The sequence below is a fragment of the Brienomyrus brachyistius genome, chromosome 9, assembly GCF_023856365.1.
Source record: "Brienomyrus brachyistius isolate T26 chromosome 9, BBRACH_0.4, whole genome shotgun sequence".
Lineage (NCBI taxonomy): Eukaryota > Metazoa > Chordata > Actinopteri > Osteoglossiformes > Mormyridae > Brienomyrus > Brienomyrus brachyistius.
Window position 1 is genome coordinate 6,587,622 of NC_064541.1, and position 25,949 is coordinate 6,613,570.

Genomic DNA, 25,949 nt, shown 5'->3' on the forward strand with positions numbered 1-25,949 from the left:
GAGACAGTATTATTATTATTATTATTATTTATTGGATCATCAAGAACTTCAAGGAGAGATGTTCAATTGTTGTGAAGAAGGCTACAGGGCACCCAAGAAAATCCAGCAACTTTAGTCTCCTAAAGTTGATTCAGTTGTCAAGAACAGTTTGGTGATGAACAATTCCTTTTCCAGCATGATGGAGCACCGTGTCATAAGACAAAAGTGATAACTAAGTGGATCGGGGAGCAAAACATCAACATTTTGGGTCCATGGCCAGGAAGCTCCTGAGACCTTAATCCCATTGAGAACTTGAGGTCAATCCTCAAGAGTTGGGTGGACAAACAAAAACCTTACAAATTCTGACAAACTCTCAGCATTGATTATGCAAGAATGAGGTGCCATCAGTCAGGATTTGGCTCAGAAGTTGATTAACAGCATGCCAGGGCAAATTGCAGAGGTCTTGAAAAATAAGGACTGTGGCAGCCATTTGTTATTTTGTTGTGGTGGTGGTGTTTGACACTAGGTGGCAGTGTGGGCTGAGTAAGCTACAGGTCATGGTGCAAGAGGGAAGAGAAAAACCCTTACAATGACAGGGTCAGGATGTAGGGGTGTATAGTTATTGCCACGGCGAGTCATCAACAGGATCTAGCCGCCTTTGCAGTGGAGTGGACGATGTTGGAGAGTCACTACAAGGGCCAACACTGCAAATATTGACTCCTTGCATAGAATTAATGTAACTGTCAATAAAAGCATTTGACACTTATGAAATGCTTGTAGTTATACTTCAGTATACCATAGAAACATCTGACAAAAATATATAGAAACATTGAAGCAGCAAAAGCCAATGTTTGTTTCATTCTCAACTTTTGGCCACTTGTTACTGACTTACATGCAGATTCATAGCTTCTTCTTTAGCAATTCAAATATTTAATGAGGTCTGAAACTTCAGGAGAGAACCTGTACGTCTTCTACTATATTGCTCCCTGGTTCTAATATTTGAACAAGCCTGGTACTGAGAGGAGAATGATAGTGGAAGAGGAATGAGTTTGACACTGAGAGGAGAGTGAAAGTGGAAGAGGAACAATGACACTGACAGGAGAGTAAATGTGGAAGAGGAATGAGTTTGACACTGAGAGGAGAGCGAAAGTGGAAGAGGAACAATGACACTGACAGGAGAGTAAATGTGGAAGAGGAATGAGTTTGACACTGAGAGGAGAGTGAAAGTGGAAGAGGAATGAGTTTGACACTGAGAGGAGAGTGAAAGTGGAAGAGGAACAATGACACTAACAGGAGAGTAAATGTGGAAGAGGAATGAGTTTGACACTGAGAGGAGAGTAAAAGTGGAAGAGGAACAATGACACTAACAGGAGAGTAAATGTGGAAGAGGAATGAGTTTGACACTGAGAGTGAAAGTGGAAGAGGAACGAGTCTCACAATGAGAGGAAAGTGGAAGTGGAAGTATGGAAGATTATGTGATTGACTCTTATTTAAGTCCTTGTTGAGGATGTAGAAAGTAATTCACCTTGAAACTTAGGGCAATGTGAAGTTTCTTTAATAAGCAGAAGAGCAGAAAGAAGCTGAGTGTCCCCCATCCTAAAATGGTGACACAGCAAACAATGAAATTCACAAACTTATAAACTTTGCTCTAACTTCCCAAAAATGGCACATCAGTTGTGACTGTTTAGCTCCAACCTGTGATCATCACATGACTTACCCCCTTCGCCAAACATTCTTACCACAGCACATTTTACACTACCTGACCTCCCCCATTTCTTCACTCATAGCATGTCGCAAAACACATCCTTTATTCAATCTATAGTCCTGTAGCTCAATACTATTGCTACTACTGTCACTTTAAGCTTATATATCCCCTTATACATACAAAATCTTCTACATTAGCACAGCTTATCATATTGCAATTTAAATCTCCTCTTGCACTCGTCCTCAGCCCTCTAGATTATTTTAAATTTGACAGTTTTGAGGTGCAACCTTCAAGTTCCTCTTTCCACCGGATGTTCGTCAGCTTCTTGCCCTTTACACAGCCTTGCTATTTTAGCACATTTTACAAGCACATACACCACCCCTGACAATACAGGAACAAACTCTTCATGCCTAAGGCCTAAGACATTGACAGCAATCCCACTATGCGCCTCTTCTCAGACCCATAACAACCTCTGTCACAATAGCAGGTCCATTGGCCATAGTGATCCATCGTGATCCATCTGGGGATTCTCCACCGCGGGATCACCTCTTTGAGTAGATTAAGCCATCCCCAGATATGCAGACCTAAGAAGGCAAGGTCAGGTAGTTCCGGAGTGTCTCCACACCTCCTCTCCATCTCTAGCTCTGATCCTCTTCCATCGTTGAAGCTGGCCTTCAGTGTCATCTGTTTGAATCAAAACAAGGTTATTTTCGAGAAAAGAATCATCAACAGTCAAATCCAAATTGCCATAGCAGCCTTATCGTCAAATCCAGTGGGATCTTTAGCTAAAGTTTTGGCAAAATCATTTCCTTGACTAACCTCATCAGTCTGATTTATATGTGCCTGGCATTTGACAAGTGCCACCTGTTTGGGCAGCATGATAGCTTCCAATAACTGTTTCACCAACTGGTGATGCTGTATAGGTTCTCCAGAGCTTCCACAGGTTGAAGGCGTATCTCAAATCTGTGTACACAGTTACTTTCTGTCTTTCTGTCAGTTGACAGGCTTTCTGTAACGCAAACAGCTCAGCTGCCTGGGTGAACCAGTGTCTTGGAAATCATTCTTCATCTACTAGTGATCCATCCTGGAGCACTACTGCATAGGAGATAGCCGGTGATCCATCTTCCAGTCTCGGGGAACACCCATCAACAAATAGGATAAGACCTTCTTCCAAGGGAACGTTGAGGCTTACTCACATGATAAATCGCCTACAGGCAGTCATGAGGCTCTCCGTCCTCCTCAGCAGGCAACAATGTGGCAGGATTCAAAGTAGGGCATCAGTCTAGCGTCACATTGACTAAAGTTAACAACACATTTCGGCAGTGCACGGCCTTCGCAGGGATCACTTTGGACATTCTAGCCTGCGTCATGATTGTGTGCACTGCACGGGGAACTCGAAGTATCAGCAGATGCAGTTGTACCAGGTCTGAGCTTGCTATCACTGCTGCTGCAGCCACAGCTCTAAGACTAAGTCCCTGTACCCACACCCAATCAATCCTACTTTTACATTTTTTCATTCTGTCTGACCCTTCTTCCCATATGATTCATAGGGGACTGATCCTTCCATGTGCCATTCCCATTGATCAGGGGACACAGAGGCTGCTGATTTGTGATCTGAAACACAGAAACCAGTGAGTTCAATAGTCTCACAGGGTCTTCCAGCATCCTCAAACTGCCGTGCCCGCTCTCCTCCTCCTTCCTCTCCGAAAAAGCATGCAGTTGTTACGTCCCGTTCTAGGGACGATAAGGATCGGGAACAGGGAGTGGGGAGGTAGAGGATAAGAAGGATGGCAAATAATTAACACCCAGCCGATATAAACAGATATATGTGCATTTGGGAAATGTGAAGCTTCAGGAGTGACACAGGCCAAAACAATAAACAAAACCAAGTGAAGTATCTACCCGCGAACCAACGAAACTTCCCTAACCCAAAAGAAAAATGAAACAAAAAACAATCACTAACCTAACCCTGTCTAACAACAAAAACAAAACGTCATACCCGCAGAAAAGAAACGGCAGCCACTCCCTACAACCCTCACACACACACACACACATACACACACACACACAAATATATATATAATATTTACACAAAAACCAAATCTAATCCGTAATCCAAAGAATAGTCATTAATTAGAAAGTCAAAACACTGAAAACAAATACAAGACAACAGCAACCAAATCCAAATCAAAAACCAAAAGAGAGTGCACCGAAAAGCCAAAACAGATCGTAATGAGCAGTGCAATACAAATCACAAGCCAAGAGAATGATAGCAAACGCTAGAACAAAAAGCTGTTCGATGTTTTTATAGGGATTCTTTTATAGTCCATTTGGTGGAGAGGCGGGAAATGGGACCGAGGCAACGGAAACCAGTTTGTCCAGATTTGGCACTGCGTTCATGGAGGGAAATGGAAATTGTGTAACTGGATTGGCAGATTTGTGGAACAGGATCTGAAGGGAAAGATGGATACACACTCACACGCATACAGACGTAACACCGTACTGTGTAATTGATCAGGTTGTTCCTGTTCTTCTGAAACACAGTCTCTCAGAACATTATTATCAATCAACCACCAGGCAACGGACGTTTCTGTTGCCAGGTGTAGCAAATTTAATTTTCTGAAGTTACAGAGAACCCATCTTCCCCTACTCCAATTTGCATTCCTAACTTGCCCATCAGGTCACGACCCAATAGGTTAACAGGACAATAGGGGGAAATCAAAAACTTGTGATGACATACAGCAGAGTCTGAGTTTATACCTACAGCTAGGGGTACAGTTTCTTCCAAGAGTCGAGAAATCCCAGAGGCTCCTGTGACCTTAACAGTCTTTCCTGTGGTGCGGACCCCGGGCACCTCTCCTTTTTTTATTGTGGACCTGGTGGCTCCAGTATCCACAAGGAAAGGTATTTCCTTCCCCTCTATTGTCAATTGTAGCATTGGGCTATCATGTAGGTGTTGAGTTAGGATGACGAATTCACCATTTTCGGCGTCTGTCCCTTCAAATCCCGATTGTGAATTCTGGAAAGTAGAGGGAACAGAGGCGCTTCCCCCTTGTTTTGGGCAGTTGGTGCTGATGTGCCCCAGTTGGTTACAGAAGAAACACACTACAGAACCAGGTACTGCAGGTTGGTAATCTCCCAGTCGTGGTTTAGGAACCTTCACCATAGGGAACATTTCACCATCTTCCCCATCATCATCATCTTCTTCTTCAGGCAACTCATCTACATGCTGAGGTGGGTCAGGGATGGCGTAGCTCTGGAATGACCCTTGAGGCCTTCCCTCGAATGGTGGGGCAGTGGGAACTGCTCCTCCCCCAACAGCTTGCAGTGCTGGGGGGACATAAGGGGGAGGACGAGACAGCACAGGTAGAGGCGGGTACAATAGATTGGGGTCAGGTATCTTTTTTTTTTCATTAGTCTTCTTTCCAGGAATAGTTGGAGAGGGTTTACTCATTTCTGCCTTATTCATCATCAGCTCTGTAGTCCCCGTTTCCTTCAGCTCGTCTACTTGGGTCTGTAGCCCTTGTATCGCCCTTGCCAGTGCAACAGATTTCCACTGGTAGAAATATTCTGCTTTATACATGCCTTTCCCGCAACAGCCAGTACTCTTCTTTTCTAGCATCCGCTCACACCATTCTATTTCTTCCAAATCTAGGGTGCCGTCCATTGGTCACCGACCCCCTGTCTGACGATTCCATTTTTTACATGCCTTCTTTAACTGTAGCCCGGTCCCCTTTTCTACTGCCTCTCTCGGGGTGGACCTCCTGGTTACAGGATTCCACCCTCTCATGGTAGAGAACCCATCATGTTTTTGCATTTCTTTTTCAAACCCTGACATGTCCTCCGGATTGTAAGCCGGATCCTTGTCTGATGGAGGTGGGTATGACAAGTTGGATCCAGACTCAGACTGGTTGTTGCAAATTGATGTTAAAGTCTAAATATACAGAGCTAGACAATACACAGGTACAGTACTGTGTGAGGCAGTTAGAAGAAATGTTTAAAGCTCTTTATCAGGGTAGTAAGAGCTCAGAACAGAAATACACAATTTAGTATTACAACATATGCAGAATAACACAATAAAAACATTAAAAATAAAAATATTAGTTAAGAAAAATCAATAGGATACTGATTAGCTATACAAGGTGTGCTAGTGGTCGAGTCAAAAAACATATGGCTGTATTGGATGATTGCTGCAATTTCTGGGGTAATTTTAGAAGTTTCAAATTGGCTAAATTGACACATTTGGGCAGGCAACACCAACATGAAGATCATTTAATCATTAATTCTTTAGCTGCATAAGATTTTTGCACAGTACTGTATACTGGTGCACAAGGTTTGAGGTGGCAATCTGGATTCTGCACTGCTGCTGAAACCAAATTACCCTCCTCTTGTTTTCCTGATGGGGAAGCTGAACCCAAGTAACAACAACTGCAATTCCCCTTGAGAAAAACTATTATTACCAGTTTCTGATGCACAATACAGAGCAGGAATCAGAACAGCACAGTTATGAAAAGCAAGCGAGAAACTTGTTAAACATTAGAAATTTTATCTTACTGTGTCTCAGTTCAATCTGTCTCTTAATTTAATCTCAGGATCGTCCATTTTGGGGCAGCGTGGTTTCAGGTGTTTCCCAATGAGGAACCAGGCCGGTCCTGTTCTTGACCCAGATCCGGTCCTGTCAGGCTCTATGCCCTACTCACCTCTGTGCAGGATCCCTCCCTCTGAAACAACCAGAAATCTCAGTTGCCCAATGTTGGGTGCCCGCTTTGTGGAAGATAAAATTACTATTTGAATGACCCTTCTTTTCCTTCTTGAGGATCTTGAAAATAATTCACATTGAGACTGTAAGATAAAGTTTCTTTAATAAGTAGAAGAGCAGAAAGAAGCAGAGTGTCCCCATCTCGATGTGGTGACACATCAAATAAAGAAATTCACAAGTTGAAATACTTTGCTCTAGCTTCCCAAAAAGGGCATATCAACTGTGATTGGTTACCCCAACCCATGATCATCACATGACTTACCCCATTCACCATACATTCTTACCACAGCACATTTTACACTGCCTGACCTCCCCTATTTCCTCACTCACTCACTCACTCACTCACTCACTCACTCAATCACTCTTTATTCAATCTACAGTTAGATCCATATATATTTGGACACTAACACAAGTTTTACTATTTTACCTGTTTACTGAGATATATTCCAATTGAAGTTATACAATGGGCATGGACATAAAGTGCAGACTCTCAGATTTCATCTTAGGGTATCCACATTCAAACTGGATGAAGGGTTTAGGAGTGTCAGCTCATTAACATGTGCCACCCTCTTTTTAAAGGGGCCAAAAGTAATTGGACAGTTCACTTAAAAGCTATTTCATGGACAGGTGTGGGCAATTCCTTCATTCTTTCATTATCAATTAAGCAGATAAAAGGCCTGGAGTTGATCTGAGGTGTCTTTTTTGCATTTGGAAGATTGAGGTGTGAACATGCAACATGTGGTCAAAGGAACTCAGTATGCAGGTGAAACAGGCCATTCTTAGGCTGCGAAAACAGAAAAAAACAATTTGAGAAATTGCCACATTAGGAGTGAGAAAATCCACAGTTTGGTACATCCTGAGAAAGGAAGAAAGCATTGGCCTGGACGTCCACGGATGACAAGAGTGGTGGATGATCGTAGAATCATTTCCATGATGAAGAGAAACCCCTTCGTAACAGCCAACCAAGTGAACAACACTCTCCAGGAGGTAGGTGTGTCAATATCCAAGTCTACCATAAAGAGAAGACTGCATGAAAGCAAATACAGAGGGTTCACTGCAGAATGCAAGCTACTCATAAGCCTTAAGAATAGAAAGGCTTGATTGGACTTTGCAAAAAAAACTTCTAAAAAAGCCAACATAGTTCTGGAACAGCATTTTTTGGACAGATGAAGCCAAGGTCAACCTGTATCAAAATGATGGAAATAAAAAAGTATGGAGACGGGCTGGAACAGCTTATGATCCAAAGAACATCGCATCATCTGTAAAACATGGTGGAGGCAGTGTGATGGCTTGGGCACGCAGTGGCTCTGGGTCTTTAGTGTTTCTTGATGATGTGACACAGAATAATAATAATAATAATAATAATAATAAATGCATTTTATTTATATAGCGCTTTTACATGAACTCAAAGACGCTTGCAGAAGCAGCTGAATGAATGCTGAGGTGTTCAGAGACATCATGTCTGCTTAAATCCAACCAAATGCAGCCAAATTGATTGGGCAGAGTTTCATAATACAGATGGACAATGACCCAAAACACACAGCAAAAGCAACTCAGGACTTTATTAAAGCAAAGAAGCGGAATATTCTCGAATGGCCAAGTCAGTCACCTGATCTCAACCCCACTGAACATGCATTTCACTTGCTAAAGACTAAACTACAGACAGAAAGACCCTCAAACAAACAGCAACTAATAGCTGCTGCAGTAAAGGCCTGGCAGCGCATTAAAAAGGAGGAAACCCAGCGTCTGGTCATGTCCATGAGTTCAAGACTTCAGGCAGTCATTGCCTTCAAAGCATTTTCAACTACGTATTAGAATTTAACATTTTATTTGCAGTTATATTAATTTGTCCAATTACTTATGAGCCCCTGAAAGGAGGGGATTGTGATTTCTAAGTTATTGTTCTACCCACTGAATTAATGCTGAAAGTCTGCAGTTCAACTGCATCTGACTTGTTTCTTTTAAAATTTATTGTGGTACAGAACTTAAAAATTGAAAAACTTTGCTTCTGTCCAAATATTTATGGTCCTGACTGTATACTCCTGTAGCTCAATACTATTGCTACTACTGTCACTTTCAGCTTATATATCCCCTTATACATACAAAATCTTCTACATTAGCACAGCTTATCATATTGCAATTTAAATCTCCTCTTGCACTCGTCCTCAGCCCTCTAGATTATTTTAAATTTGACAGTTTTGAGGTGCAACCGTCAAGTTCCTCTTTCCACCGGATGTTCATCAGCTTCTTGCCCTTTTCACAGCCTTGCTATTTTAGCACATTTTTACAAGCACATACACCACACCTGACAAAAGAGGAACAAACTCTTCTTGCCTAAGGCCTTAGACATTGACAACAGTCCCACTATGCACCTCTTCTCAGACCCATAACAGTTTTCCATCCACAGAAAAGGAATGAATCTGATGTTGACAGGAGTGGAAAGTGGAAGAGGAACGAACCTACCCAGTCCAAAGAGTATCTGCATTCCGAAGAAGCAAACCCCCGAACAAAAAAAATGCTCAGGTTTTATACATTTCTGCAACTCCACTAAAAGGCAATCTTCTACCCTGTGGTTAAGACAGGGCCTCTTGTCCACGCACAGAGTGCATTTCCTTTAGGCACATTTCCAGTCACCACCAGTTTATACCCCAACTTTGCTAACCAGATGTTAAACCATCAAATGAAGCAAATCAAACTACTCATATCTCACCATGAATTTAGTACAGCAATCTATTTCATTACAACACATTCATTATACCAGATGGTCCTTGAAATAGGTGAATATAGCAAACACATAAGAACATGAGCCTGGTTGTCTCCTCCCACTATAATTCTGACTGCTTTCCCATTATCTTGCTATGCATCATTGAGCAGCCTACATAGTACATCCCATTCTTTCAGTAGAGGAGGTATCGTTTAGTTTCACATACAGTTTCAGCTCACTGTTTCACAGTCAGCACAACACACACATGTACACTCTTCTTGCCTAAGGCCTACGACACTGATAACAATCCCACCATGCACCTCTCCCCAGCATTACTTGAACTTTTCTTCCACATTTCCCACTTTGGAACATGCAAAATCTCACGTCATTTACAACACAAAAGACCCAGCATCTCCACCCAAGTCCTCATAATCCCATTCAGAACAACATCGTTCAACATCGACTTCGCACAGGGTATAGATGCAGGGTTGGTCTACAGGTCTGAGCTCGCCATCACCACTTCAGATACTGCACACAGGCCAGCGAGTCCAGTCTGTGTGAGTAGTATGTGACAGGGAGGCACCTTCCCCCATGGTACTGAGTCAACACAAGGGGTCATAAAGCCTTTCTTTTCATCAATATGCTGCACAAGAGGCTTTTTTGTAGCCTGGAATCCCCAAAGCTGGGGCTGACATTAAAGCCAGTTTTAAACCACTCAAGAAATTCTCTACCTTGGGGTTCCATGTCATTCCCAGTCCTATGGTCAAATCCACTAAAGGTTAAGATCTCTGTGCATAATCTTGAATCCAGAGTGTACAATAGCCAAGCATTTCTTGTATACAGGCCACTTATTCTGGTCCTAGACACGTCCCTCACTCAATACATGTCCCAGACAAGTTACACTCTGTGACACCAGATGCAGATTTTCTTTATTGGCTCTATGCTCATTCTCTGCCAAGAACACTAACAGAGCTCTGATGTCCTGTTTGCAGGACTCTGGAGCTCAGGAAACACAGAAGATCCACATACTGCATAAGCACACTACCTCCCTCATGCTAGAACCCTTCTCTTCCTCAAAAGTCAGGAACACAGAAGCTGCTGACTTATTGTATGAAACATAGAAAGCAGAGAATTCAATGGTCTCACCAAATTTTCTGGCATCCTTAAATTGCTGGGCCCAGTCTCCTCTTCCTCCCTCTCCAAAGAAGTATGCTGTGCAATGCATCTGATCAGGTTGTTCTAGTCCCTCTGGAACAGTCTTTCAGGATAGTACTGTTAACCAGTCACCAGGCAACAAACATTACTGATGACAGGTACAATAAATTAAATGTCTTTGAAGTCACAGCAAGCGCATGTTCCCCCACATTTCCATGGATTGGCCAGGGACTAAGCCATGTTTCTCCTGGCTCCCAATTATGCTAGACCGTCATGGTCAGCGGCTGATTCTTCCCCGCCCACGGATTGTGCCTGTGCACCTTCTACTGTAGGTTTCTCGTCTGGTGGTAAGTGGGCTTGCCAGAAGGATGTCTTCTGAGAGAGGGCGGCTTATCCTTCTCATCCTCATATTCTTCCTCCTCAGGTAACTTGTCTCGGTGTTGCTTCTGTGGTGGATCAGGAACACGGTCATCCTGACACCTCGGGTGTGCCCCTGCTTCTCTGTGCACGGCAGTGGCGACAGCCCCTCCCACAGCATACTGTGTTTGTGATGCTGGAGGGGCATATACAGGAGTGAGAGCCGGCACAGGAGGGGGCGGGTACAACAAATCTGGGTTGGGTTTCTTTTTCTTCTTCGCAGTCTCCTTCTCGGAAGGGGTCAGAGGGGAGTCACCCTTTTCTGCTTTATTCTGCCTTCCCCTTCAGCTGTTCTACACAGTGCTGCAGCCCTTGCTGATATAAATTTCAACTGATATAAATTTTCTGGCTTGTATATACCCCCACAGGAGTGACTGCTGTTTGTTCTCCGTAATATTTTTTTACACCGTTCTATCTCCTCTAGATTTAGGGTACCATCCTCTGGCCATCGACCCCCAGTCTATGCATTCAATTTTTTACATGCTTCCCTTAGCTCCAGCCCCGTTTTTAATTCCACTGTTTCTCTAGCCTTATCTGGAGGCGGAGGATACTTACTGCTTGCTGCCCCCCCATTCTTACTATTCTAACTAAGTGACTGTGTACTTTTAGTGGTTTAATAGTTATTGAATCTGGGACCCACACAGCACAAATTCAGGTGTTCAGTATATCAGTACACTGCCGTTCCTTCCTCCTTCTTTCAGCCTTATCCGTCCTCTCCAAAACGCACGGAAATGGGAAATCCTGACCAGGGATGTCGACCCGCATCGACACACGGAAGGAGACACTACACTTCACTCACAGAAATTTGACATACAGAGCCAGGGAGCATCACAGGAAATCACAATACTTCACAATTCCACTCCACTGGTCGTATAGATCACTATCCTCAATTGAGTGTTGAGGTATTATATGAGTTGTATGAGTATTATAGTTTTCCCTGATTACCTCCCTGTTACAATGGGGCATGGCAACGGGGGCTGGGGGGGGTGGTGGGGGAAGTGATGATCCACTGAGCAGCTCTGAGGAAACAGGGTTTATTAAACAAAACAGAACACCAAGGGTTAAACCCCAAAATAAAGGGACCTTGTGGGGTGAAAAACAAACAGGAACAAAAGAACTAACTAAAGAAAGTAAAACAACTAAGGAGCAGAGCAGGACAGGGAGCAGGATTGAGAAACTGAGCACAGCACCGACATGATGTAACGTGAACAATGACTATCTGGGGGAATGAAGAGAGGCACTTATATGCAGTGAGAATGAGGACTAACAAAGGGCAGGAGTGGGCCATCAACATATCAAATGAGACAAGCAGCAGGTAGAGTAACTTACAATTAACAAGTACAGAGCCAGGAAACCTTATCTGAACCTAAGGCTTAACAACACTAGGGAAGATTAAGATATAAGATTAATATAATATAATAATATAATATAAGATTAAGCAGAACAGCATAAACCAGACACAGCAGGGTAAATCAAAAACAAGAACAAAAAGGAAAGACAGAGATAAATAATACTAAACACAAAGGAAAAACCAATAATAGTTAAATAAGAGGTGAGTCTGGCCTAGAACTCGTATCCAGAGGAGTTCAGCTTCTGAGCCACACATGCAGCCCATACAGCTACAGTATGTGTTAGTCCGAGCAGCAAGGAAACACACTAGACGTAGGACCACAAAATAAAGGGAACAGGATGGCCAGCAACTGTTCTTGTTGACTAAACAAGAACAAGACAAAAGGGATACGGCCAGACGGGCACCGACCCAGACGTTCCCTGTCTTAAGTATTGTGTTCCTGGCTTCCATCCACCCATTTTCCAAACCGCTTATCCTACTGGGTCACAGGGGGTCCGGAGCCTATCCCGGAAGCAATGGGCACGAGGCAGGGAACAACCCAGGATGGGGGGCCAGCCCATCGCAGGGCACACTCACACACCATTCACTCACACATGCACATGCACATCTACGGGCAATTTCGCAAGTCCAATTAGCCTCAGCATGTTTTTGGACTGTGGGGGGAAACTGGAGTACCCGGAAGAAACCCCATGATGACATGGGGAGAACATGCAAACTCTGCACACACGTGACCCAGGCGGAGACTCGAACCCAGGTCCCAGAGGTGTGAGGCAGCAGTGCTAACCACTGCACCACCATGCCGCTCCATGTTCCTGGCTTTGCTCCCTTAATTTCAGTTTTATCGGTATTGTTTTGACCCTGTGTGGTTCCTTTCTTTTCTGGTTCACCCTTTGTGTTTGTTTTGTTAATAAACCCTGCTAAGCCTGAGCAGCTTCATGGATAGTTTCTCTTCTTTCGTCATGCCCCACTTCTTGTGGTGGCTAGGTCTGTCCCACTCATCTCTTCCCAACATAGGCTCATCTCCATGAGGCTCACAGAGAACCCAATCTGTGTCCTCAAAGCACTCCTGTAGTGCCTTTCACTTCCTGTGACCACCTTCTCAGCCTTGTAACCATAGGTTGCTGATGAACAATGGGGGTGTAAGTGTAGTGGTTTTTTCCTCCCCCCGAATCAGGAGTCAGAAGCCTCTTGTGTCGATTTTCAGATTCAGTCTTTATTGCATTAATGTAGGTTACAACCAAGCCCAAACACTCTGCAGAAGTGTGCCCAGTGATGACACTGATTCTTGTACACTATGCTTATCTTTCATCAAGACATTTATCACAGGGGATGTCCTAAGCATCATCTTTCCCTTGACACCAATATGTTCTTCTCTTTTGGGGTTTTGGTATTCGCTGCCCCCAGGTGATAGGCTGCCAATTTCTTTTATCATATAGTCACTCTGACAAACACAATTCTGGGACATTATGGTAATAAACAATGAGCTCAGAATCCAAGCATTGATGCAATAATAAGTCCTGTCTTGGTAATTTCAGGTGGCTACACATTACAATGCTGATTATATTTTGGCCTTCAACATAGTGACAAGGTATACAGCTACTTCAGGTGCAAATATTGTACATATGCATTTTCTAACAGGTTTCAAGGTTACCTTCTCCACAAGTTAGATTATCTTCAGCAGGTAATATCTTTTATTGTTATACTATGGATTACATTCTCTACATGTTAAACAGTGCTTAAATATTCAATATATTTCCCCCCTTTTGGGACTCACAAGAGTCCCACACACGATCCTGTCCATCCAGCCTAGGAAGGAGGGCGAAAACCCTAAGTTTTAGGGAAATTCCACTCCCAACCCGCCAAAGGCGTGGTCCCCCATCAGGGTCCATGGCAGGCATAGCTCACAAACTACCAACGTTGAGATGCAGACATCTGCAGTATGGTGAGTTCTTCACTAAATAGTGGAAAGGATTGCTATATAATGAATTCCCCAAGATACATTGCATACACTATATTTTCTACATAATCTACCAAGACTACGTCATCTAATACAATCTGAATAAAAAAGTATATATATATTTCTCGCACAAAGATAACTGAGGGTTAACTGATAATGTTGAACATCTACTCCCAAAACATGCATTACTTCATGATCAAATAAGTCCCAGATGTTGTGTATCTCCAGTGTGGATTTCTGATGTGGGTACGACTACGTCAATGACGTCTATGTCACAGTCTGTTTCTGTGTTAGTCCGGGAACTCGCTGCTCCAAATGGTCCTCCCACCACCTTTGACATAACAGGTATTCTTGCCTGTTGAGACAGTGTTCTACCCACTAGGGTACACATTAAAGGAACTACACAACAAAAAATTAGTAACAGAGCAAGATAGACCACAACTCTTAAAGAAAATCGCCTTCATAATGACTTGCTGCCAACCTCCCCACATTTAATCATTTTCCTGGATCTTGCTGTACATCAAGCTGTGGAGCTCCTTCGGAAGCTCCATCAGTGCTATGAATCAGAGGCATCTGCGTCCTCTGCATCTCCGGTGGTGACTACGTGCCTTATCTCTGCTGATACTCCAGTACAGCAATTCAAATGGTACCAACTGTTACTCCCTTCTACCTGTACCGCTGTTGCTATAAGTCGTGTCACCTTAAAGGGTCCTTCTCATCGGGGCTCATCCCACTTTCGCTGGAACACTTGGAGGTACATTCTGTCTCCTGGGGAGAAGACTGGCTCCTCTTGATCTGTGTCTTCTCTTGTCATCTGTGTCATCTCCTTTTCCTGTTTGGAAATAGCTTTGCATACTTGGGTTACAACTTCAACTCATCTCCCAGCTGGTCTAAGGTGGGCTCCTTATATGCCCCCCTCCAAACCGATCTTGGCATTGATCTCTCTGCCAGCAATTCATGTGGAGACAGATGCATCACCCTGTCCTTTGCCATCAAAGCCATTTGTAACGCATCAGCCCAGTTCATTTTTGTAGAGGCATAGATCATATTCAGTTCCCGCTTAAGTATACTGTACCATTCACCATACCCTGCGACTGTGGGTGATACACACATCCCAACCTCTGCTTTATTCTCAGTTGCTGAGGCACCAGCTTAGAGACTCTCCCACAAAGGTAGCTCGATTGTCAGAGCAAATTTTAGTCGGCATGCCAAACCTCGGTATCACCTCTCTGACCAGGAATTTCACCACTGTCATTGTTCCCATGTCCTTGGATAGGATTACCTCCACCCATCTGTTGAACCTGTCCACAATAACCAACATATATTGCATCTTATATGCTGATTTTCCCATGTCCACATAGTCCGCTGCTATGTGTTTGAATAGTCCCTCAGTGACTGGAATGTGCTCTTTAGGAGCTATAATTGCCTTTTGCATATAGTTTTTGATGCACATCTCGCATTCTGACAGCCTCTTGTCCACCATAGCCTGCAGCTGTGGTGTCCAGAAACCTTATGTAACATATGTAACACCTCCCCCCTTGCCCCATGGTCAAGACCATGCGCATCTGTCATTAAAATGTTAACCAGTGACAGAGGCGCAACCAAGAGTCTCTCATGGTTCTGTCCTTGATGGCCTCCCTTTGTTTCAACACAGAGGCCTCATAAGGACCAACACACTCCTGCAGGACCACCAGCTCAGGAACATTAAGCTTTGGTGGCCTCATCAGCCGCTGCATTGCCACAGATGACAAAGTCACTACCTTTACAGTGGGCCTGACGCTTGACAATAGCCAAGCGCCTAGGAAACACCTAGAGCATAGCAACTCTAAAATCTAATCATCACGATGAATGGGTGAGGCCTCACTTTTGAGAAACTTTCTCAGTTCCCAGACTCCCCTAAACAGGTAGCATACGTCATGTGGGTACGCAGATTTTGCGGAAATTGTAACTGTCTTATGCTGTCCTTGCTGACACGCTGCAGTCAAGCCCTTCAGCTCCACCAACTGGGCTGAATACAGCTGCACTGCTGTCTCTGAAACAAGCGTGTAAAAAACGCCATCCTGTGCTTGAACCGCAGCAAACCCTGCCTTCAAGGCTTCTCCATCTTTCCTGTTCAGCCAGTGGCACCTTGAAAAAGACTGACCTTAAATCCACAACAGTGAACCACTTTGCACTAGGGGGCACTTTTGTCAGCAGATTGAGCAGTGGGGTTCCTCACCTAATATGTCAGTAAATTTCATTGCAGAAGGCTGTACTGTCCGCTGAGCACCCCCACCCTTTCTGTGCATTTTATGTCCATCTACGATAGATGCAGAGTGCCCCATCCTAACAAGTTCACTGGGGTATGTTATAATAATAGTATGGGCCTATGTACACTTTTATCCGCTATCTGAACCTCTGCTCGATCAGATTTTGGAACATACAGGTTCGACAGGTATGTCCGGGCTGATTACAGTCCCAGCATACCAGCTGAAATGGCCTGTTCCCCAGTCTTCCCATTCCCACATTCATCATATCTATCCAGTCTATTGTAATCAGGGACCGGAGGTCAATTAGTATCCTGGGGGGCTCCAGGGGCAGGAGACTGTCGGCTGTCCACAGGCTGCCCCCGGGGGCTTGGGTTCGGAGAGACCACTGGTGCCTGGACTTTTTTCTTTTTAGCGGTCAGCTCCTCCAGCTGCATCTGAGTCAGTTTCTTTGTCAGCTCCCTCTCATGCTCTTCAGCAGAGTCCTCCTCCTCTCTGTACAAGTCAATAGAGTGGATCAGCTACTCCTCAGGCATAGTAATAAGCCCCACCACTTGCCTTAGCCTGCTTCTCACTGGCCTCGGGAGTGCGTCCTTCAGTACTCTCCAGTACTGTCCTCTGAACACTGGATTCTCCAGGTCCGGCTCTGTCTCGGTGCGCCACTGCTTGTCTTGAGCTTGCAGATAGGCAGCTGGGCTCTCCCCCTCCTTTATGGGCTCCAGCTTCATTTCAGCTACACTCAGCCACGGAGGAAATAATACTCACAGTGGGTGTCAGAGGTCAGCGCGGTAATCGTCAGAGTGACGTGCATCATTCACAGGAGTCCCTGTCCCCGCTGCCAGGCCACTGCTTCGCAGCAGTCTCTCCATCCCGTCCACCCCCCAGGACACGAGCCAGAACCGCCTTTATGTCCCCCATCGCCAGGAGCCGCCCCATAGTTTCCTCCTCAAATGCTTTTATCCACTTTCAGGCCCCGTCTGCCAGAATCAGAACTCCGAGAAACAGGCCCTCCAGATCCTGTCCTGCCCATGGCACATACTGTGTCTGTGCTCCTTTTATCCCTAGCATGATCATTGGAGTGTCTCTATCAGGGGACCTCGCAGCCTTTTTGCTTATCAGTACTCTCTGCTCTGCGTTATCGTCTTCCTCTCTACTGTTTCTGTTTCCTGCTTCAATCCTGTCTTTATTTCTCATTCCGTCTGCTGTCTCCTTCTCCTATAGCTGGCTCCATCCTCTGTATGGAGGGTTAGGGGTGTCCAGCAGGTGCATCAGCTCATCTGCATTATCACCAATTGCTCCTTTTCCCCATTTTATACTATTGCTTTTCGCACATCCCCACCCCTGGCCTTCCATTATACCCTCACTACCTCGCAATGCTTTCCTCCACTGCCCGCCACAGCAAGGCATCTAGACAACTTACTATTCCTTTCTTCTCTCCCTATCTCATCACCCTGTTTCACTTCACCTTTGAATTCCACCTTTCCTTCTGCCCCTGCATACTCGTCTTTAAATTACAGAGATGGATCTTCCATTGACTGATGCTGTCCATGAAATGGCAGACGTTGTACCTCCTTCTGCTCTGTTTCCACTTTTACTATTGCCTGATTGTCACTCATCAACTTCTCACCATCTCTTGATCCCTTCTACAGGCATTTCCCTTCACGTTAAACAACCTCAGAATCTCCAGTTACTCACTCATTTTCTTTCTCTACTATTCTGTATCCTTACTAGCGTTGCTTTTTTTTAAATCAATAATTCTCTTCACACACATCCCATGTACCCCATCTGGACCACTTTGTTATTAGCACACGTATTATCTATCCCCACCTTTTGGACATTCTCTCTATCGTTTCTCTGAGAAAGGCCGGTCTGCCACTATGGTCACTTCTCTGGGTCTCTTACTCGATCCTGCCAACTACAGTTAAGTGCAAAAGTTTGTATCTCCCTTAGACCCAGGTTGAACAATAAAAAAATCTACCCTTATTTTAGAGTTTGTTTTCAAGATATCCTTCAATAATAATTTATAGATGTTTTTCCTCTGAAAACCTTTAATGAAATGTCCTCAAATTTTAAATAGTTTAGTCCAAATTCATCTTTAATGGCAAGCTCAAAAGTGTACATCCCCCTTAATAAAACCTGTAAATTAAATATGTAAAATTAGGTATCTTTAAAAATATTGTCAGCGGGTGATGAGTTGCTGCAGGTGTGTTCAATTAGGCCTGCATGTTGTCGCAGCGCTGGGCTCAGAGTTCAGGGGAACCACCCCTTAAGACACCGACTACGCCACCCTGGGAATTGCGCCCAGGGAAATAGTTCCTAAGCTAAATGAAACTCCAAGAGAAAGGTACTCAGGTCCGTTATACACGGCAGCAAGAGACGTGGCTCCACTTACAATCTTTTATTAAAACAAAATTAAAAACACCATCCACACGACGAGATAAAACCTCGGGGCTGGTCCACACAGGGTAGGAGGTTAAACAGTTAAACAGATGGCATCCTGAAACAAAACACTACAATTCCCATGCATACACGCAATACAACATGCCACCACAAAGTTCCCTTCCTCCCTTATGGCATCCCAACCCCAAAGAATCTTAAAACACACAAGATAAAATCCCTCACATTCAATACAAAAAAGGAGAGAAAACAAGAGCGGAGGCAAAGAGGCAAAGCAGCAGCTGCAGGACAGGCAATCCAGACCGCAGCTGTAAAAGCAGGCAGAGCAGCAATGCTTAATGGCGTAGTGATCTCCAACCAGCCAGATAAACTCCCTCCACGTTGCCAAACAGCCGCCTCCAATAAATCCGTCGTATGCAGATCTTTACCACGAAGTCAGGTAACCGGAAGAACCTTGCCAGCGTTCGACCCCCAGCCAACCACTGCCATTTTTATAGGGCGCTACCACGAATTACAATACAAATTGGCCCGCACATTTAAAGGCACAGGTACTTAAAATAGTCATACTGCCACAATCTACCCCCCCCTTTTTAAATCGTCGACCCGACGATGGAATACAAAGTCTAACTCCAGGGTCTAAAAAGGGCAGCAACTGCATTAGACACAGGGTCGAGAGAGCTTACAGTCCCTTGTGCCATCACCCCCGCAGGCCTCGGAAGATGGTAAGCGTTAGAGTGTTGGCCTGCCGTTGCTCGGGTTGTCCTTCGCACTTCCACTTCCTGGGAGTAAGGATGACTCATGGCTGGAACCACTCTGGAACCAAGTGGCTGACTCACTACTGATGGAGAAACCACTGAGGGGCCTGGGACTTCAGCAGGCCGCAAAGGAGACTTCTGAGCAGCACATGTCCTTGCCACTGGCCTAGACAGTGAGGAACCAGACACTCCCCCCGGGCCTTCCTGCCTCAACACCACCAGGTCCTCATCATCCGAAGATTCATCTGATGAAAATGTTGACTCCATAGGCAAAGGGTTACCAGGGCAGACACCAGAGACATTTACTATGGCCTTCAACAAAGTTCGATGGACGTGCCTGACCTGGGTCTGGTCATCCACAGGTGCGATGGCGTAAACTGCTCCACCAGCCTTAGGCGTTTTTAGAACTCGGTACATCACAGAGCTCCACCAATCTCTAATTTTATGACGCCCTCTGGTACTACAATCACGAATGAGTACTAGCTGGCCTTCACTTAGAGGGCGATCTCGAACATGCTGGTCATGGTTCTTCTTCCGGCGCTCAGCCGCCATCTTCAACCGTCCCCTGGCCCCATCAAAGGCCAACTGTAGTCGAGTCCGATGTTCTTCAATCCAATCATGGACATGTCCACTCACGGGTTCCGCCACTCTGCCTAGAAGGAAATCAACTGGAAGCCTAGGCTCCTGACCGAACATAAGAAAAAAAGGAGATTCCCCAGTCGCCTGATGGGGAGTAGTGTTATAACAATAAAGCACCTGTGGCAGACAGGAATCCCAATCTCTCTTCCGGGACACAGGCAAAGTACGCAACAAGTTGTGGAGAGTCCTATTAAAGCGTTCGCACTGACCATTGCCCGCCGGATGGTATGGAGTAGTGCGAGATTTCTCGATCCCATAAAGACCGCAAAGCTGCTGGATAAGGGAGCTTTCAAAGTTACGGCCTTGGTCTGAATGTATCCGGGCAGGAACACCAAACTTTGAAAACCATTCAGCTACCAGAACTTGGGCCACGGTGGAGGCGCGTTGATCATAGGTGGGGACAGCCAGAGTGTATTTACTAAAAACATCAGTCATGACCAAGACATTTTCAAGTCCATTCTGGGCAGGCTCTAACACAGTGTAGTCAACTGCCAAAATCTCATTGGGCCGAGAAGCCAACAAATGTCCCATAAAAGTACGAGCTGCTGGATGTGTATCCTTAGCCACTTGGCACCTCTCACATTGTTGACACCACTGGGCTACCTCGGAGGACATACCTGGCCAATAGCACCGCTGGCGCAACAATTCCAATGTTCTTTCCACGCCCTGGTGGCCATGGTCTTGATGTACTTGAGTCAACACCTTATTCTTTAAGGTATCGGGCAACACCAACTGAAGAGTAGTTTCAGCACCATCAGGGCGACAAACCTGACGGTACAGGAGCCCGTTCTTTTCAACCAGGCGATCCCATTGTCGGAGCAAGGCCAATGCTGGCCTTGAAAGTTGTTTCCGTTCCTCTGCATTAGGATGTTCCTTGCGAGTCCAAAATGGCAAGATTTCCTGAATAACTGGGTCTGCCTGCTGAAGCACACACAAATCAGGGGTAGAGCAAGGAAAAACTGTAATAGCACCTTGGGTTACCTCAGCCTTTCCCCATGACCAAGCTTGCTGTAAGGAATCAGGGAGTAAACTGCCAGGAACCATGGTATCCACTTCTAGTCGGCCCAGTGGGTATTGGCGAGACAACGCATCCGCATTCTGATTGCTTTTCCCAGACCGATACTTGATCTCAAAATCAAAAGATGCCAGTTGCGCCGCCCACCGTTGCTCCATAGCACCCAATTTAGCAGATGACAAATGACTGAGTGGGTTATTATCAGTATAAACAATGCATTTATGACCTAACAGGTACTCCCTAAATTTCTCCGTCATAGCCCACTTGAGTGCCAAAAATTCTAATTTCATAGAACTGTAATTGGACATATTCCGCTCTGATGGTCTCAAACCTCGGCTAGCATAGGCAATTGGCCTCACCTGGCCTCCTTGCTCCTGGGATAGCACTGCCCCCAAGCCCGCATGGCTTGCATCCACCTCCAGGATAAATGGTAAAGAAAAATCAGCATAGGCAAGCACAGGTGCTGTAGTAAGCTTCAGCTTCAGCCCCTCAAAGCTCTTCTGGCACTCCTCGGTCCAAGTGCTAATCGCACCCTGTGTAGCCCCCTTTAGCTTCTTGCCTCCCAACTCAGCCACCAGTCGGTGCAGGGGGGCTGCCAACTTAGCAAACCCCTCCACAAACCGACGATAGTAACTAGCGAAGCCCAAAAAGGACCTTAGCTCCGTGACAGTAGTGGGACGCTGCCAGTTAGTTACTACCTCTATCTTGCTAGGATCAGTAGAGACGCCCTTGTCAGAAATCACATGGCCCAGGTACTGCACCTTCTGTTGGAAAAATGAACATTTAGAGAGCTTCACCTTCAAGCCCTCCTGGTGAAGCCGTCCCAGCACCAACTCCAGCCGCCGCAGATGTTGTTCCACCGTGGATGAAAAAACCACAATATCATCCAAATACAGCAATAACGACTGACACTGCTGGTCACCGAATATCCTTTGCATCAGTCTCTGAAAGGTGCTGGGGGCATTACAAAGCCCAAAGGGCATCCGGTTCCACTCAAACAGCCCAAAGGGGGTACAGAATGCCGTCTTGGGTCTATCTTCCTCCGCAACTGGGACCTGGTTATAACCACTCGCCAAGTCCAGGGTAGAAAACCAGCACGCACCAGTAAGCGCATCCAGGGATTCCTCAATACGTGGCAGAGGAAATGCATCCTTCCTGGTCTTGCCATTCAACTGGCGGTAGTCTACACACATGCGCAGACTACCGTCCTTCTTTTTAACAAGGACAATGGGGGAAGCGTAAGGACTGCAGCTCTCCCGGATCACCTGTGTCTCCAACAGTTGATTAATGTGTTCCTTGACCACCTCATACTCAGACGGGGGTATACGCCTATAGCGTTGCCTAACAGGGACATCGTCCAAAAGGGGAATGTCATGGGCTAGCAAGTTGGTACAGCCCACCTCCCCATCCTGAGCTGAAAAGACAGAGATATACCGCCTAAGAAGGGACCTCACCTGAACCTGCTGTTCAGCAGACAGTGAAGAGAGGTCCAAATTATCCACCTGGTCCAACATGGCGGGGGCAACTGATAGAGATGCTACATCCGCAGTAACAGAGGGCACTTCGACAACACCAGCAGGTAAGCTGACCACATGAACACTATTCAAAGTACCCATAATGGTACGGGGATACAACACCACGTCAGTAGAACCTACATTTAGTACCGGTACAGAAGCAGTACCTCCTCTCACCTGGACTAATGCAGGAAAAGCCAGCAACCCACCTGGTAAGCCAGAGAAGGTAGGTTCAAATAACACTGTAGCACTCGCATACTGCTTTGAACAAGTAGCTGCTACCAACTTCATCGTACCACCTAGGACACGACATACCTTCCGGCCACGCACCCTGACTTTACCTGAAGTACCACTGGAGAACTGCACCTCCGAACAATGGCATTGTTGCAACGCCTGCATAACAGGTTCTGGGGCTGCAGATACTGCAGGTGACTCAAATAGACCCAGCCCATGCTGTCCAAAAAGCTCTTGATAGCACCGCCGGATCACATTCATCCCCAAAACACCAGGGACCTGGGGGGATGACTCGCCTGGGGGGTCCCTAACCACTAACACCCCACACTGTGGCATTAACTTACCACAAAGCTCAACCTCCAACTCGAGATAGCCAATATAAGGAATGGTTAATCCATTGGCCGCCCGAAGTTGTAGCCAGTGACAAGCCTGAAGGCGCTCTTGACCCCACTGCCCAAAGTGCTGAATGAAACAACTTTCAGTGATGGTAGACACCATAGACCCAGTGTCGATTAAACAAGGCACTATAACCCCACCCAACACCACGTCTAGATGTGGACATGGGGACATCAGTTGAAAGGCAGCGCCTAAACTTGTAAGAACCAACCTGGAGCCAGTAGGAGCCCCATCCGAACCGTGGCTCTGCAATCCGGTGGGCACTAGTTTCCCGACGCTGGCTGTGGGTGAGGCTCTCCTCCAGAAAATGGGGGAGCAGCTGAAGACTGGAACCGAGACGGAGCCTGAACCCCATCACACTCCCTAGCAATATGCCCAGGCCGCTGACAGCGTCTACAAATGATGGAACTGCTGCGAGGGAAACGACTACGCTGATGAGAGCTCTGCAAGAGCTCAACACTCCGGGTAAGTAGGCGCAATTGCTCTTGCTGGCCCTTTAGTAGTTCCCTCAGCTCACGCATCTCAGAACCCCGGACGGAATCACCCACACCCCGGGGATTACCCTGTACTCCATACTGGATACCACAAGCTGATGGAACAGACTGACTTCGGCCACGACTACTCGGTAAACCTTCTCGCTCCCACCTAATCGCCTCACCCCTTACATCAAGTAAGGTGGCCGTGGGTTGCCTACGCACCATCTGCTTTAACTCACGACGGAGAGCACCATCCAAAACATGCTCAACAAACTGGTCCCTCAACAAGACGTCAGCATTCAATGTGCCACTGGGGGCCCGCTGCTTCACCTTCTCCATAAGGCCCATCAATGAAAGGGAAAACTCCTGCAGTGTCTCCCCTTCTTGTTGCCTCCGAGAAAAGAAAGCCTCCTGCAAAGCTACATATGGCTCTGAGCACCCATACAACTCCTGCAAAACATCAATTATGCAAGCCGGATCCCCTCGTTCTACACCAGAGCGGTACCTTATCTCCTCACGAGCTTCCCCTTCTAGATGGTCAAATAAAAAGAACGCCTGATCAGACACACCTAAATGCCGCGCCCGCATACATGCCTGTACCTCCTCAAGCCACTCATCCAACCCTATACCAGAACGTCCTCTGAACATGGGGCACTTGCGCTCCCGAGGTACAAACACCACTCGCTCTCCTGCAGGTACTATAGGGCTGGAGAGGGCTGCATGAGGTGCTGAGGTAGAAGGTGTAGCACCCGGTTCAAATATACAAGCAACCTGCTGCTGGCGAAGCTGTTCGTTATCAGTCCGCAACTGCAAAACTAGGTTCCTCAATTCTTGCAATTCTTCCTCCATAATAGCACCATAGAGACCAGGCTGCACAACTGAGTAGCTTGGAGTACCAAACAATGGGTCACTCAAATATCCAGATATTACTTAAAAATAGCCACAAAACCAACTGCTGCTGCCTTGCCTCTTCCAAATTACAGTTCCAAAAAAAAACATAAAATGGAGCACACGTCTCTGCTGACCGAAGTAAATCCTGCCGACTACGCCAAGTTGTCGCAGCGCTGGGCTCAGAGTTCAGGGGAACCACCCCTTAAGACACCGACTACGCCACCCTGGGAATTGCGCCCAGGGAAATAGTTCCTAAGCTAAATGAAACTCCAAGAGAAAGGTACTCAGGTCCGTTATACACGGCAGCAAGAGACGTGGCTCCACTTACAATCTTTTATTAAAACAAAATTAAAAACACCATCCACACGACGAGATAAAACCTCGGGGCTGGTCCACACAGGGTAGGAGGTTAAACAGTTAAACAACAGATGGCATCCTGAAACAAAACACTACAATTCCCATGCATACACGCAATACAACATGCCACCACAAAGTTCCCTTCCTCCCTTATGGCATCCCAACCCCAAAGAATCTTAAAACACACAAGATAAAATCCCTCACATTCAATACAAAAAAGGAGAGAAAACAAGAGCGGAGGCAAAGAGGCAAAGCAGCAGCTGCAGGACAGGCAATCCAGACCGCAGCTGTAAAAGCAGGCAGAGCAGCAATGCTTAATGGCGTAGTGATCTCCAACCAGCCAGATAAACTCCCTCCACGTTGCCAAACAGCCGCCTCCAATAAATCCGTCGTATGCAGATCTTTACCACGAAGTCAGGTAACCGGAAGAACCTTGCCAGCGTTCGACCCCCAGCCAACCACTGCCATTTTTATAGGGCGCTACCACGAATTACAATACAAATTGGCCCGCACATTTAAAGGCACAGGTACTTAAAATAGTCATACTGCCACAATGTCATAGTTGTGAGTGGGGAGATCTCCAGTAGAAGCCACAATGAGAGCAACAACAATGGGAACCGGGAAACAGCTGTCAGAAGACCTCAAAATGAAACTGGTACATTTTCATAAAGCTGAAGAGGGATATAAAAAACTCTCAAAGCGTTTAGGGATTCCAGTACCAACAGTGAATCCAGAAATGGAAGAAACATGGACACACTAAAACTCTACCAAGGAGTGGAAGACCAAGCAAAATACCTGAAAGAGCTGCTAGAGCCTTTGTAAAAACTTACAGTACATTAAAAATATTGCATTGATGAAAATACATTTCTTTGTTTTAGTTTAGGCATTTTAAAGTGAGAGGATGCAAACTTTTGCACTCCACCGTATGCCAGATTATTATGGTTTCCCCTTCCCTTCCCTAATCAGGAGTCAGGAGCCGCTTGTGTTGATCTTCAGATTCAG

The 25,949-nt window shown here is 45.8% G+C and overlaps 1 protein-coding gene and 1 long non-coding RNA gene across 4 annotated transcripts in view; one reads left to right on the plus strand and one right to left on the minus strand.

Annotated features, from left to right (window-relative positions):
- LOC125749277 (uncharacterized) overlaps positions 1–25,949 on the plus strand; it is a 43,331-nt gene that overhangs the window by 8,003 nt on the left and 9,379 nt on the right. The window lies entirely within an intron of this gene.
- Positions 1,519–25,949, minus strand: part of LOC125749268 (uncharacterized) — a 29,006-nt gene continuing 4,575 nt past the window's right edge. Inside the window, exons 1-2 of one of the 3 annotated variants that reach the window (XR_007399823.1) lie at positions 2,881–7,702; positions 1,519–2,368 (exon numbers count right to left, since the gene is read on the minus strand). Coding sequence is in view for 1 of the 3 variants with exons in the window: in XM_049026360.1 (XP_048882317.1) it covers positions 4,296–5,351 (1,056 nt within the window). In the remaining 2 variants the exon portion in view is untranslated. Of the gene's footprint in view, positions 7,703–25,949 lie in introns of those variants that run through there. The other 2 variants (XR_007399822.1, XM_049026360.1) reach the window with 2 other exon arrangements.